The sequence below is a fragment of the Carettochelys insculpta genome, chromosome 13 (assembly GCF_033958435.1).
Source record: "Carettochelys insculpta isolate YL-2023 chromosome 13, ASM3395843v1, whole genome shotgun sequence".
NCBI classification, from domain to species: Eukaryota; Metazoa; Chordata; order Testudines; family Carettochelyidae; genus Carettochelys; species Carettochelys insculpta.
In genome coordinates this window covers 39,056,096-39,071,892 of record NC_134149.1, presented here as the reverse complement: position 1 = coordinate 39,071,892, position 15,797 = coordinate 39,056,096, and the positions used below count along the sequence as shown (strand labels likewise).

Genomic DNA, 15,797 nt, shown 5'->3' with positions numbered 1-15,797 from the left:
ACACAATGAGCCATTCCTCAGTTAACAATACTGCATAATGGTTGATAAGTCCCCTTCTGACATAAATCATCAAAGCAAAAAGCAGTCAAAAAAAGAGCAGTTTTGTTTTGATAGTGTATAGACTAGCATGGCTTCCTCTCTGTTACTTCTGACATTAAGAAATTGATGGCAAGCCATGTGTTGGTGAGTCATTAGAAGGCAGCATCAGGAGGTCTTGGGATGAGCCCCATACCATTCAAATAGGATTCAGCTAATCTGCAAGCAAGAGCCCACCCACATTATTCCCCCAATTGGTGTATAGGTGCCCAAAGGAAGCAGTCTCCCAGACTGCTCATTATAACTAGCTGGCCAGAAACATTTCCACCTCCAGCAGTTTCAAAAGACTTGCAGCCTACCCCAGCTCCTGTCTCAGCACGTTCTTAGTGGACATATCAAGTCACATTTATGAGAGCAAGCTATTTCTGTTCCCAGTTTTTAATAAACAATTATTATAATATAATGCAGATTAAAAGTCAGAGTTTTTCATTAAACTCATTATGATGGAGTTCTAAACTGTTTTGTACTTGGAAATAGCTTATTTTTAATCTTGTTTCCAAATGACCCATCCATATTCAACTCAAACAAGGAGGAGTATATTCCCACTTTGATATAACCATCACTTCTTCAGGCTGCACTTTATTTCACAGCAATGTTAAATCATCAAGGAAGGCATTAAGCCACTTAATAAACTCAGCACACATTCTTCCTAGAACCATTCCTCACTTCACAAATGCCACATCTGAAATGTCTTGCTTTCTAAAGTACATACTTTAGCAGAATCATAAGGACAATTAAGCATTCATTATGAATTTTTTTTTTTTTTTTATTATTTGTAGCATCAGTCTTGGATAGTTAGGAAGGTATGTGTTATTTGTTGTACAAGAATAATAGCATAGAAAGAAAAAAATTAAAAGCTGTAGGTCACAAAACAGCACTACAATTTGATGTTTGATTGAAAGAAGCAACATTTCTCAAGAATGATACCTTGCTGTATTTTAGCTTACTTTAATTCTTTGTTTTTATAATTAACTCCCTAAAATAGCATGGGTTCAGTGATCCTGATGTTGTATTGTACTGCACATTTGTCCTTTATGAAGTCATTGTCTATCAAAACACAATCAAGAGACTCATTTCTTTAGTTGATCTGTACCATATTAAAAATTTTAGTGACAGGTTTAGCGAGAGCAGCTACAAAAGAATTATTTCCCCACAGAGTCAGGGATGCTTCTGTTTTCCTATTGTGTTCTTTACATTTCACTACTTATATGAATGACAAGGAGCATTTCTTCCAAATCTTTCACCCACACACATGTATATACACTCACAAACCACTTAGCACCTGAATACGGTAGGACAATAAGAGGATTTCTGACAAATCCTGGAACAATTCCCAAGGGTATTTAAAAAAAAAAAGTCAGACATGTTGCAAGGTAGGCTCTGACTGGGAGCTGGGAAACTCCTCAGACAGACAGTATTAGGAAGTATTCAATAGGGAAACGTACAAATTTAAAGGAGGCACAGCAGCATCAGTAATTTCTCATCCACATACAAGCACATTCAGGTATAATGCATTCATCAGACTTGGAGCCATCATGCTCTTCTGGCAGACATCTAAGCCAGCATTAGCATGTGTATCTGAGCACTGAGAGGTATTGGGGCAGCTCAGCTACTTAATGGCACCTCCTTGTGGTAAATGTCTAGATAAAATGGATTTTTAAAGGACTTCAAGGATGCATTCCTTAAAGGAGAAGAAACAGGGAAGAGGGTAAGCATGAGTTCATGGCACCTCCAACTAGTATGGCAGAGAAGCAGCCTGGTTTTGTTATATTCCCCTTGAACACTAATTTGAGGGTATGATGTTAGAACACCAGGTGCCAGCTCACGCCAAAGCTCCAGGCCAAGTCACTTATGTATCAGAACAATTGTTAAACACGTAATAATGTATTTGGTGTTTAAACTTGCCAAGACTCACAAACACAAACAAAACAGCCAGCTGGTGCTTTCTACCCAGCCATCACATGAAGGACTTTCATCAGTGACTACTTCAGGAGACTATCCCTTCTGCAGCTTCTTGTCACCTCTCAACTGAGCCAATTGCTGGGGATTTTCTTGGTTTTTTTTTTTTTTGTGGGTTTTCTTTTTTTTTTGTTTTTTGTTCATTTTTTATTATAACACATTTCATGGCTGCATCTCATAATTGACTATCAGGGCTTACTAAATCCAACCATCACACCCTTAGAGCAGCATGCCATCCATGTCAAAGATGAGGATCTTTGCTTATTAAGGGAGACAACATTTGTGTGTTTAACAAAGTTGGAACAAATATATCCTTCCCATTGTACTTGAAAATCACAAACTTGATTCCTATTGAATGTGAAACTATTTGATCCTGGAATATAGCTTCAAAACTGTCCAGATATTTAAATATATAATTTATCCTAATCCTTCATCTAAATGAAAGTGTGGTGCTCCAATTCTCATTCACAAATAAGATGAATATTAAGCTAATTAGACGGTTATAATAAGTAGTCTAATTACAAAATATTCCTCTTCTGATTTTTAACATCTAATTCTGACTTTTATTAAGGTTGATGGGTACCTTGATTAGTCAATTATAACTTTATTAATTAACATACCTAATTAGTATACGGCAATAGGTATACACATTTAAAAAAAATCTTTATTTTCCTCTTTCAATTCTCTTGTATTCACTTTTCATCATGCCCTTCCATGAATGTCTATGCTATATTGTTTCTGCAGTGCTGCAGAGCTGATTCTGACACTGGAGAAAACACAATTACAAGTCCTCAATGGGTACTGATGATGAGTAGGATGCCCTAGTGCCAAAGTCAGTGCTGGCACTCAAAGACATCTTGGTGCCCAAAATTGCTCCAGTGCAGCTTATGCCTGCTCCTGTAAGGAAGTGGTCTCGTACTGGGAGCTCTGTTCTGCGATCCTGACAGAACACCCATTTAAAATCACTTTCAGATATTACATACCGGAGACTGAGGGCTGTCTTGAAGATTTCCAGAAGATTCAAGGAGGTTGTATTTTTTTTTTAAAAGAGTCTGCAAATGCTAGAATCTAGTCCAACTGAACACAGATTTCAATTTGCTACCATAGGCAAAAGTTGAGGGTGAGTCACGGCCACACAAGGTTTTATGTCTTCAAATGGGAGCATAAGAAACAGGGTGCAGGATTCTGAGGGACACTCTTGGTGAATGCAATCTGGTCGTATGCACATGAACACCTGCACTGAGATTACTGACATGTAAACAGAGAAACAGTATTATTTATACACCTCATGCTGGAGTACAACAGCATTAAGGTGTGTCTTTATAGTGACAGAAGCTCTCAGAACAGTAATCTCAAGGTGTTGCACCAAATACAGACTGACATGCCACAGACCAAGCGTATCTAGGAGAAGCAAAACTCTAATTGTCAAATCGCGGCAGACAGAGCTTCCCAAGTTTTTTTGACACACATCTATGGCAGGAATGGGGACTCTAAGGCCCACAGGCTCACAATTTGCCTGGATCTGCCCAGCTAAGCTCAAGACTCGCTCCTCCCACATCCTCCTGCACCAGTGTAAACCAATGCTGGTGCTCCAGCTACAGAGAGGGGGCACTGTGGCTGGAGACCTAGCATTGGCTCCCTGCTGTGCTGGGTGGCATAGGAGATCCCTGAGTCTCATGGGATCAATCAAAGCTGGAAGGGAAAAGCAGCACTGAAGGGAAGTGCTCCTTGCAGTCACCACTCCCCATAATTGAGGTGATGGTGTCTTTCTTATTCCCACTTATCAATTGGTGCTCTGCATCCATGAGGGTTTTTGTTTGCTCCTCACTTGCATGTGGGCCAAGAGTAATTTTTCTGTTGGTCAGTGGCCCTGATCTCAAAAACAAGTTCCTCACCACCGTTCTAGAAGAAGGAACTCTGATGTCAAACCTATGCTCATTCCATCAAGTATGTATATCACCATTTCTGTGTACGTGTACATAGGTTGATATGTTAATGTGTTGAATTTGAATATGCAGCGTAGTTCACAAACCTCCCCATGTAACCTGTTAAGTCTGTTGTAGGACACATACTCTCAAGTCTTTAACAGAATGGCCCACTCTACTAAAATGTTCACTGACCAGCTTACAACGTCTGCTCTGTGTCTATTCAAATTTGACACATTAACATTTGGTATGAACAAAGACAACAACTATCTCACACATTACAAGGGTTTCTTCCCTTTCTTTGATGTTCGTAATGATCTCAGGCAAGACACTTAACCTTCCCCACCCCCTTATCCCACTCCTTCAGTTCATGTAAATTTTTACTGCAATTTCTTTGGACCTCTGTACTATATATTGGGGTCTGGACTGGAAATTTTATAGATTTGAAGAAGTGAGTCTGCCCCACGAAAGCTCGTCACCTAATAAATCATTTTCTTAGTTGTTAAAGTGCTAGTGATTGCTGTTTTGTTTTCTTAGAACACAGACTAACATGGCAACCTGTCTGTTACTATTCAGCTGTCCTAAAAAAATTACCTTTATAATTTGGTTCCTACATGATACTAAGCTGGGCTGCATCCTTAAAAATGGAGGCACTCGGTTACCTTTTAAAGTGTGTAATAGTACACAACAAGTATGTTTCCTTGCTCCTCTCCTGTTCATCATCTATTTTTTTCATGCCACTGGTAGTTGATTTCAAGAACTGAGAGTTGGGCATAGCTATTCTGTTCCCAGCTAACAGTGTCACTTTCTACCTCTGAAGACTTCAGACTCTCACCAGCATGTTCACTACAGCTATCCGTGACTTCTTCACTGATGACTGCACTGTTGACTAATTCAGTCAAGGATGCACAGGAATTTTTTAATCATTTCAGAATCATAAAACACTAGAACTGGAAGAGATCTTAAGGGGTCATTTGACCTAGTCCTCTCCACTCACACAGGGGTCAAGCACAGTCTCGATTAACCTTGACAGGTGTTCTTAAATCTCTCCAATACTACAGAGTCCACAACCTCCCTAGGCAATTTATTCCAATGTTTAACCACCTTAACATCCTAGTGTCCAACTTAAGCATCCCTTGCTGAAATGTAATCCCATTGCTTCTCTTCTTATCATCCAAGGTCAAAGAAAATATATATTTTCTCTCTCCTCCTTGTACAACCTTTAAAATATTTGAAAGCTTTTATCATGTCCCTTCTGTTCTTTTGCAAAATAAGCAAAGCCCGTTCTCTCAGCCATCCTTCCTAAGTCATGTTTTCTAGACCTTTAATCATTTCTGTTGCTCTTCTCTGAATCCTCCCCAATTTCTCCATGGTTCCTGAAACGTGGTGCCCAGAAATAACCTCCATATTCTAGTTGCAGCCTAATCAGTTAAGAGGAAAACAGAAGAGTTACTTCTAGTGTCTTGGTTACGGCATCCCAGACGTGTGTGTGTGTGTGTGTGTGTGTGTGTGTGTGTGTGTGTGTGTGTGTGTGTGTGTGTGTGTGAGAGAGAGAGAATCACACTCGTCTCATATTTACCTTTTAGTGCACTGTGACCCCTAGATGCTTTTCTGCAGTAACCCTTCCTATACAGTCGCTTCCCATTTTGTATGCATGACAAATGAGTGTTCTTTCCTAAGTGGAGAACTCTTCGTTTGCTCTTACTGAACTTCATCCTATTTACCTCAAACCATTTCTCTGGTTTGTCCAGATTATTTTGAATTATAATCCTAACCTCCAACGCACTTGCAAACTCTCCCACCTTGGTATCACCTATTGACTTCATAAGCATACACTCTATGCCTTTACCTAAATCGCTGATGAACATACTCAACAGAAGCTGTCCCAAGACTGTGAACCATTGATAAGTGCTCTCTGAGAACAATCAACCACTTATGTACCCATCATTTAATAGCCCCATCTGTGGTGTATTTTCTTAGTTTATTACTAAGAAGATCACATAAGACATTATTAAATACTTTACTAAACTCTAGGTATACCACATATACCACTTCCCCTTTATTCACAAGGTTTGTTATCCTATAAAAGAAATGAGATTGGTTTAACATGACTTGCTCTTGAAAATCCAGGCTGACTACTACTTATCAGCTTATTATCTTCCACAATGTGTCTCGATTTCCCTTTTTTTTAAATAGATGGGCACTATATTTATCCTTCCTCCTAGAATCAATTCCACCTTACATGACTTTTGAAAGATTATAGCTAATGGCTCAGATACATGCTCAATCAGCTCCTTGAGTATTCTAGCATTCATTTAATCAGGCCCCAGTGTCTTTACGATATACAGTTTCTAAGGGTATTTTTTTAAACTTTTTTGCCCCCTATATACTTATGTTACTTATTTATATTCACTATTTGTTGGACTCTTTTTTGATTTTTAGATCATTCAAGATCTTCTGGTTAAGCCAGGGTGGTCTTATGCTATTCTTCCTTTCTTTCTAATAATGCCCCTTTTAAAAGCTGACAACTGTCTTCAATTGTTTTCCCTCTTAGTCTCGCTCATCGTGGGACCTTATCCACCACCAGCACCCTTGAGTTCGCTGAAGTCTGCTTTCCTGAAATCCACTGTCTTTATTTTGCTGTTCTCCCTTCCACTCATGAATGCTATCATTTCATGATTCATTTCACCAAAGCTTCTGCTTTCAAATTCTCAGCCAGTTCCTCCCTATTTGTTAAAATCAAATACATTCCAAGAACTTGTTGGATAATCTGTACATACAGACGTTTGTTTAGTTGAAGTCCTCCATCACTGCCAAGTCCTCTGCTTTGGATGATTTTGTTAGTTGTTCAAAAAACACCTCGTTTCCCTCTTCTTCCTCATTAGGGCTACATGTACACTTGCATTCCTCTTTTGAGAGAGGAATGCAAATGAGCGAAATAGAAAATGCAAATGAGGAATTGATTTACATATCATGCTTCATTTGCATAATCTCTTTTCAGAAGAGAGTCTTTCAGAAGCAAAAAAGCAATGTAGACAATGCTCTGTCGAAAATAAACCCCATCTTTGAAAGAACCCTTCTCCTGAAACAAAAAGGAGTGCATAACACAAGCAGATGATGGATTTTTACGTGAAAAATGATGTGATGATTAAGGATCATCTTACTTGCTCACCAGTGGCATCACAGAAGATGAGATCCACTGATCAAGGGCTCAGTCCATATATGTATAATGTGTGTGTGTGCTAATAAAAATACATGGTGGACAACAAAGCAAAGGTTGTTTGTTTTTTTTATTTTAATGAAAAACAAAAAACACTAAAAAGCTAAACTTCCATGTCCTGATATCACGGATGTGGAGACAAATGCAAAAAACACAGCATTGAGCAGTTACTTTTAGATCTTATGGGAAAGACCACACGGTTACACAAAAGAACCAAGGGACATAAAAATGAGTGCTGGAAATAATATTTGAAATTTCAGACAATCCACACAAGCTGGGAACAAAGTTCCACATTCACAATGGTCTAAAGCCACAGTAATTCCAATCATCCCAGTTGAGTTACTCAAAATCTTCACTAATTTAACAGCAGAATGTGTACCAATTTATATGAAATGGCACATTAGGAAGTCTTCTCAACCAAACTGTTACTTTATGCACTCCACAATCTTGGCAATACCATTATTGGTTTTATGACTGCATCATAACAAAATAAGATAACTATTCCAAGTATATTGTTGCAGAAGCGGCTTTACCGAATGCACTACGATAGCTGCTCAAGACCTGATAAATGCACAGACAGAAAATACCAATAACTGACAACTATAAAATAAAATAGAGTTACATTAAAAACCCAGGATGGCCTGACTTGGATGTAGCTGTAAGGTTAAGTAAACTTCCTTGTCAGTACAGAGGGTTACTTAAGTGTTTGTTAACACGATCAAACCTAATGAAAAAATAAGGCAGAGCACTAACCTATCTGTTTTAGAACAAAAAATACTGAGTTGCATTGCCTTTTATATTGACAATGCAGTCCAATTTGTAAATAATACATTTCATACCAGTGAAGATGCACTGTAACAAGAAACAGAAAACAAAAGCTGTAATCTTTATACAACTTTCCAAACTCATGACTACCATCAAGTCAAGACAGGATGATTATATGACAGACTATTAAGTAAATACTGGAAAATAATGACCATGTAATTAACAATAGGTGCATCAATTAGTGCAACCTCTAATGTCAAACAACTAGCTATTCAGATTCTTGGCATTTATGCCTCTAAAAACCAATGTGTTTAACACAACTAAAGGGCACATCTTCCAAGGGAAGAATGTTCCTGATTTTAAACTGAGACACAACTTTCATTTTCCAAGTTGCCATTGCATCACCAAAGTTTTTGCATTAGTTCTCCTCTATATACTTTTTGTGAGAAAAGAAGCAACTGTGACCCTTTTTAAGCTTTAAAAAACCACCAAAAAATGAACAAAAAAATCTACCAAACAACTCAGAAATATTAAGGTGGTCATTTCCAAACAATTAATCTGCTCTTTTTTAAGTATGGCTTCAAATACTGATCAAGAGAACAAACCACATCAACAACAGATCAAACCTGAACTAGTCTTTTTTTTTTTCTTGAGGTTGAGAGAGAAAATGGCTGTTACCCTTTGCCTTTCTTCTGCTCTCCTCCAACCAGATAGTTCTCCTGAACCTCCTTCCCCAATTACTACTTGCTTCGGTATATATCGGTCTCTCCCAAAAGCATGACATTTTAGAGCTAGATCATTATTTAAGAAGTTAGAAAGTATATGAAAAGTTAATAAAACTTTCCTTTTCCAGTTCTTATATTTTGATGAGGCCATTTTTTTCCCTTGCCTAACGTGAGAAATATTCTGAGAAGTGACTTAAAGATTTCCATCTGACGAAATGGGTCTTTGCCCATGAAAGCTTATGCTACAAAAAATCTGTTGGTCTATAAAGTGCCACAGGTGTTCTTGGTTTTTTTGCAGCTACAGACTAACATGGCTACCAATCTACTACATACATGGCTTGTTACTTTTAAATGGGTTGCCCAAACTGAACTTCTAATAGATAGCTGGTTATAACCTTTTCCCAGGATAGACGAAACTGTATAGCTCTTTTCACATGATAATCTTATTTACTGCATATACAGCAAATGAACTGCACACTGTTTGCAAAATACTTGTGGCTAGTGTTCTTGCAATTTAGACTTTACTATGCAAATGTATGCTTTACTGACTCCTAATCACAAAGACATGTTCTTATTTTGGTCATATTTGTATCTTCATAGGAACTACTTTTTGCAGACAAGTGCTGCTACTCAAAATGAGTAACATCACAATCTAGCCCAGAATTTGGATCCGGATCTGAAATCTCTCCAACTAGAGATTTTTACTTGGGCTTACATGCAGACCCACAATTTATCTGAATAATCAAAATTAGTGAACTGGAAACTTATTGATGCTTCTTAATAACAAATAGCGTATCTCTACTGAAGTTACACTCCTTCAGCAACACAATGATGTATGTTACACACATATAAGCATGAATAGCCTTTTTATTGCAAGTAGAGAGTGGATATTCTGAGAAATAATACATAACTTTTTTTTTCAGTTTTCAATACAGTCCCTTAGCTATTAAGCACAAACGACAAAGGCGGAGGGGGGAATCATCAGTTAATGACTCTGCATAATGAATCCTTAAAATACAAATTTCTTAAAATATATCTCTTCTGTTTTATTATTTAACAACAGCACTCCACTGTCAATCAGCAAAGAGATAGAAGATGTGATTTGTCATAGAAATGACTTTTATAGAAAGTGGCTGTTAATTATACATCACTATTCCTTTCAGTACAGTGTAGAGTAGGCTCTGCCAAGTATCTATAGGGATTCTAGTCCAGAAGCATCTTAATTTACTGATTTTTACCAATCTGTGCTAAATAAATGCATTTGCAAGAATGGAGAGGAAATGGTCCACAATTTCAGCAGTCTGAAGAATATGCATTAACAGTAATGAAAATCAATGAACATGCTATTAAAATGCTTTTATTTTTCTGTATCTAATAAAGAGCAACTCCTGGCTGAATATTCGTCCAGTACATACCAAAACTCCAAACTGCTCTGGCTCACAGAGGTCATCATATTCCTGCTTTAACTGGGCTAAGGCACTGAGTTCCTTCTGTTCGGGAAGATTCTTCACCAAATTCTGGGGAGGAGAAAGAAAAAAAAGAAAAATAGCTTGAAGTTCTGATTTTAATGACCATCTAATAAATATTTTTTGATATGGAGTGTTGTTTTTTAGATGACTTGGTAATTAAGGGACTATTGTGAGGCCCCCTGTAGATATTTCCAGTACTGTGTAAACATTGATCTCTCAGTTTCCAAGAAACAAATCAGTACGTTAGATGGGTTTATACAGATATCAGCATCTTCACACAGTCTGGACAAGAATCATGGTCCTCCAAGGTAAAGGAATTAGTGGCATGAGCTATGAACCACTGGCACCAACCCACTCAAGAATTAGTCATTAGTTGCCAAATTTCCCCCAATTGCCTGTTTCAGCTTCTTCACTAAATTATAAATAAGGAGCTTTATATTCCTTCCCACTCACATGCAAAGCAAAATTTTACTTCCCACACTCCAAAAAACACACCTCTTCGCTTTCACCACAAAAGCAGTAGGAAAACATAACTTAGAGATTTACACAGAAATGGTGGCCATCCAAAACTGCATTAGCCTCTCGAGTTTTAGCTATTAAGCATAACCTTTGCAATCTTTTCACTTCTGATAACACTTAATCAAGCTAAACAAGATGTAAAATTTGTTAATAAGATTGCCTCACCATATTTGCAAGGAAAATGTTGTGCATGTCATAAAAACAAAGGAGAGACCTAATTTACATGCCTCACTCAACTGCTTCATTTTACCTTTTTTTTTTTTTTTTTTTTTTTTAAATTGAGCAAGACATAATTACCTTATATATGTCCGGGAAGGGGCATGGTAATGAGGAGACCAGAAGATGCGAATGAGGCACTGATATAAATTTCCCACACCTCATCAGCATATGGACACGTCATTCAGAGTCCGGAAGAAGCTCTTCCAGACTCCAAAATAACCGTGTAGACACGCAACCCGCGGGCATCTCCTGAAAAGAAAACCGCCTTCCAGAAAGCCCTGCCTTCCTCAAATGAGGCATGGGAAATTTACATCAGTGCCTCATTAGCATAGTCTGGGCTGCTCATTACCGGGCACCTTCCGGAGGAAGGAGCATGTGTAGAAGCAGTCTAAGAAGCTCATGGATTTCATAGGTTTCCTGTTAAACACAGGTGTCTAGCTACATCCAGTGTTGTCAGCCTGGTAAAATATTTGAATATTTGCAATCTTTATCCACACTCATCAATGCACTAGACCCTAATGTCTGTCCTTCCCTCTTCATTGCTTTCACTTGTCTCCATTGTTCATCAACGACTTTTGGTAGGCAACCTGGGATGACAGAAAACTGGAGTACTGGAGAGGAGATCATATCAATCAGCCCTACAGTAGAATAAGATTGCATAGGATTATTTTTAATGACTGATTAAGGACACGTTCACTTTTCCCATACACATGGGGTCTGCAACTTGTGGCTCTGGAGCTGCATGAAGCTATTTAAGGACTTCTATGTGGCTCCCAATGCCATAATTGCAGTTAAAAAAAAACAAAAACCAAATAAGGACTTCTATGTGGCTCCCAATGCCATAACTGCAGTTAAAAAAAAACAAAAAACAAATAAAAAACAAACAAAAATCCCCTCAAACGAACAAAAAGACCCCTCAATTATTTTCAAAAAACAGAAATGTCTAAAAGCCCAACAACAACCAACTCATATCTAACTAGCAAATACGTGATCTTGAAATGTTGGATAACTCCCAAGTTAATATATGTGCAGTACCTTGTGGGATATGATACAGTATTTATGTTTTTATCATGTTAATAAAAACTTGATTTTCAAAAGAAAAAGGAAGCTTGTGGCATTTCTGCTGTAAAGGGCAACACACATTTTAAGAAAGAAAACAAATTAAATGTGAAATAAAATTGGCATAATTAAAGCAAAGTTGGAATGGCTTCAAGAGAGGAAAATCGAAAATGAAAACAGAATTTCAATCTGAATGGACCCAATCCTTCACAATAATATGTCAAGTTCAGCTGGGCTTCTTTTGTCTCATTTGCAATGAGAAATCTGTCAAAAACAAAAAAATGCAACCTCGAGGAATTTTCTCAAAAAACCTACTTTTTGCTGAATAGTATCCAGCTTGAGGTGCCAGAAAGAAAAGCCATATAGGAGCTGGTACACAAAGCAGAGCAAAGAAAGAAACTCTCACTAAATGGGTGAAATCACAAAACAGCGTAACTGTGGCTAGTTTTGTGCCAACTCAAGAAATCGTGAAACAAAGCCATTCATGGAGGGTGAATATATGAGTGTTTTATCAAAGTATCAGAGCAGCTGTAGAGTGATTAAAAAATACACAAAAATTGTTGAGAATCTAGCATCCTCCAGATTGCTCTTTTTCCTATTTTGGTTGCCAACATCTGCCCTACACCTTTTCAAAACTGTTTCAGTTAGCATGTATATAATCTACTCAAATTGGACTGCCTATGCTGAGTTCTAGAATCTGCTCTCTGGAGGACTAACTTGTAGAAAAGATGGAATAGATTTAAGAAAATTTTGCAGTCCAATGGAAGGGAAGACAGCAGAAAGGGATAAAAGTAATTTGTACCCTACGTAAAGGCAAACAATTTTCCCAAGAAATATTCTGAAACAATGAAATTTATACAACCAAATATGTACTGGGTTCATGTCTCTCTTCACAAGTTCCTGGAAGCCTTATTAACAGACGTCTGAAATTTAAATAATCCTATTAACTATCCCAATCCCACCAATATCTCCTTCCTGTGTCTGATAATTCAGTGGTGGTGCATTGGTTTAACTGCATCACCATTTCATCACCCACAACACCATGAAATTCTTAGTATCTGCAGAGCTGTATATGATATGGAGATTACGCTATCTTTATAATGCACAAACTCCTATGGACAGTGGACAGAAGTCAAACTACCATGCTAAAACTGGTAAGACCTATTACAATATCCATTACTAGTGAGAAACATCAGTTGCTTGTTACTGGTAACTCATTGCTCATGTTTCTGTCTAATTTTGTAAAGAGGTTAAGATCTACAAGTAAAGGCTTTGAAATGGAAAAAATCACAGAAACTTCAGTGTAGACGTATCTAAGGTACCACTAACATCATGCATCATAGCTTTCACTTTGGTTCTCAGCAGTATGACATACAATTCCTGTCTAAAGAACAAAGATCTTAACTAGTTTCCACATACTGGAAATTTTCTTACAGCGTTCACTAAGCCTTACTTTCCTTAAATATTAATTCCATGCATAAGTGAAGGTTCTGAAACCATGTCCTTACATTGTTACTAAAACCTAACCTTTCTTTCTCATCTCCTGTCATCTCACTTAGCCATGGTAAATGTAGAAGAATGGATATGGGCTCTTCATGACTAAGGCCATCTCTGTTTACATTGCACAAGAGCCTGACTGACTTTGTCATACTCATTTTACAATGGCACAACCATTACCATTAAGAATTACGTCAAGTGCTCTTACTGCCTCCCTCCTTTTATTTTTATGTTTTAATTTCTTCTCTCTCATATTGGTTAAATCTGTAGACTTTGTTATGGAGAAAAATACTCGATTTCATTTTCAGCAAAGCCCAGGCAATTAACACTACCACTACCTACCCTTTGTTCTAGATCCAGGATCCGTAAACATACCTGCTAGCCACACATTCTAAAATCACTCTGTTATAAGCAAAACATATTTTTGTTAAGACTTTTTTATACATGTGAACACAAAGCCCAAACCATCAGCTAGAGAATCAACAACTGGCAGTTGTGACTCCAAAGCTCAAATTCACTGTATTTGATAAAATACTAAGGAAGATTTGTGTTCATTATATAGTACAACTCTTCAATACCAGTTACAACATTACATGAATTAAAAGCAGAGCTAGTAATTTGCTTGATTTAAAGTGTCAGTGCTGTAAGAAAAAAATTGACATAACATTATATTACATGATCAGTACCAGTGTAGTTCACAATTCTTAAGAATAAATCTTGGTCCTTTCCTTATTTCTTCAGAGGACAAAAAAGTACTTGAATTGAGCATTCACATACATCAGGATACACATTTCCAATACAAAGTGCAGATGGAAATACAAGTGCAGATGGAAATTTGCTACAGTAAATACTCATGAAGCCCCTCCTCTTTTAAGTTATTATTTCTATTTGTTTTTTTATATAATAATTTCTCAAAATATTATAAATCCAAGGAATTAGTTTTTTCTTCATAGAAGTGCATAAATAAATGCGTGGTTTGTGCAAAATTCATTTTCACTATTACTCTCATTTTCTGAAAGGATACAACTTCTTAAGTGTAAGTTGCACACAGTATTTCAGGAAACTGACAGTATCTCAAAATCTTTCAACCAGTCTCTTGTAATGGCTCCTCCATAATTAACTTCCATATTTGAAAACAAAACACTGACACAGTTAATGTAGTTTAGGAAGGGTGCATTTCAAGATCTTCTATTTTATCTCCATAATACAATGCAACCTGGAAAACACTATATTTAAAAAAGAGCTTCAGGGAACAAATCAGCAGAAAGAAATGCACTTTGAAATTGCTTCATACAAAGATACATGCATACATCATTTTTCTACAGAGGAAATATTGTGGTTGTTTTAAAAATGAATATAACTGTTGCAAACAAGATAACTTACTGGGCAACTGCAGTAATGTGAAAATGAGTTGCAAAACAAGCTGAACTCTATAAGACTGACAGAATTTTTTTAAGTTTACCCTACCAAGAATTTTGTTTTGTTTCTGTTTTGAAACCAAAAGGTTTTCAAGATAGACATCTGTGTTTTACTCATTTGTGTCTACTTATGCATGAAAAGGGATAAAAAGTAATTTAAGAATACTGTATTATATTAAATATTTTAACCATGCATGTTGCCAAATAGTCTGGAATGCCCCACTGTAGCTAATAAAGTGTATTACCGTGATTTAATATTACAATAGCCTTACATGCTATACAGACAAAGTAAGTCAAAATATACACAGCTATCTGACTATTACAGATGGGAGAAAGGAACACAATGTATAAGCAGAGTGGACTGGGTGAAAACTAGAGCACAAAACTGACAAGACAGCTTCCTATTTCTTGCATGTACTATAGTTGGATAGTTATTTAAACTACAGTTTCAACCGGCTCAGGAATGGACATTATAACAGAAGTGAATTTTCATTTAAATCCTTGCATGCAGAGCAACTCAGTAAAGGTGTTTCTTGAGCGAAGAGCGCAGTTCTGGGACAACAGGACACTGACTAAACTTAGGGGACAGGGCACAACAAGAGAGATGGCTAATTAAAGAGGGGAGAGGATATCAAGGGCTTCAAAAGGTGAAGATGCAGAGGATGGGGGTTGATCCTGCTTGAAGCAGGGGGCTGGATTAGATGACCTCCTGAGGTCCTTTCCAGCTCAGTGATTCTGTGAAAACAATGGAACAAAGGATTGATGTAGTCAGTTTTCCTTAGAATGACTATCGTACAAACACCAGTGAAATTCAGTGAGGCTCAAGAGAAATGGTTTGGTTTGGTTTTTCTTCCTTCCTTTTCCTCATAACCAGATCAAATCTATTGCCTGGCAACAAATTATACAGAGACATGGAGGGTACTAAA

General features: G+C 37.3%; 1 protein-coding gene across 4 annotated transcripts in view; it reads right to left on the bottom strand.

Moving 5' to 3' along the window:
- The window catches only part of DIAPH2 (diaphanous related formin 2), an 829,633-nt gene that overhangs the window by 453,555 nt on the left and 360,281 nt on the right, over nucleotides 1-15,797 (bottom strand). For all 4 annotated transcript variants that reach the window (XM_075008062.1, XM_075008063.1, XM_075008060.1 and 1 more), the window contains one exon: nucleotides 10,106-10,207. In XM_075008062.1, coding sequence (XP_074864163.1) covers nucleotides 10,106-10,207 — 102 coding nt within the window. The remainder of the gene's footprint in view (nucleotides 1-10,105; nucleotides 10,208-15,797) is intronic.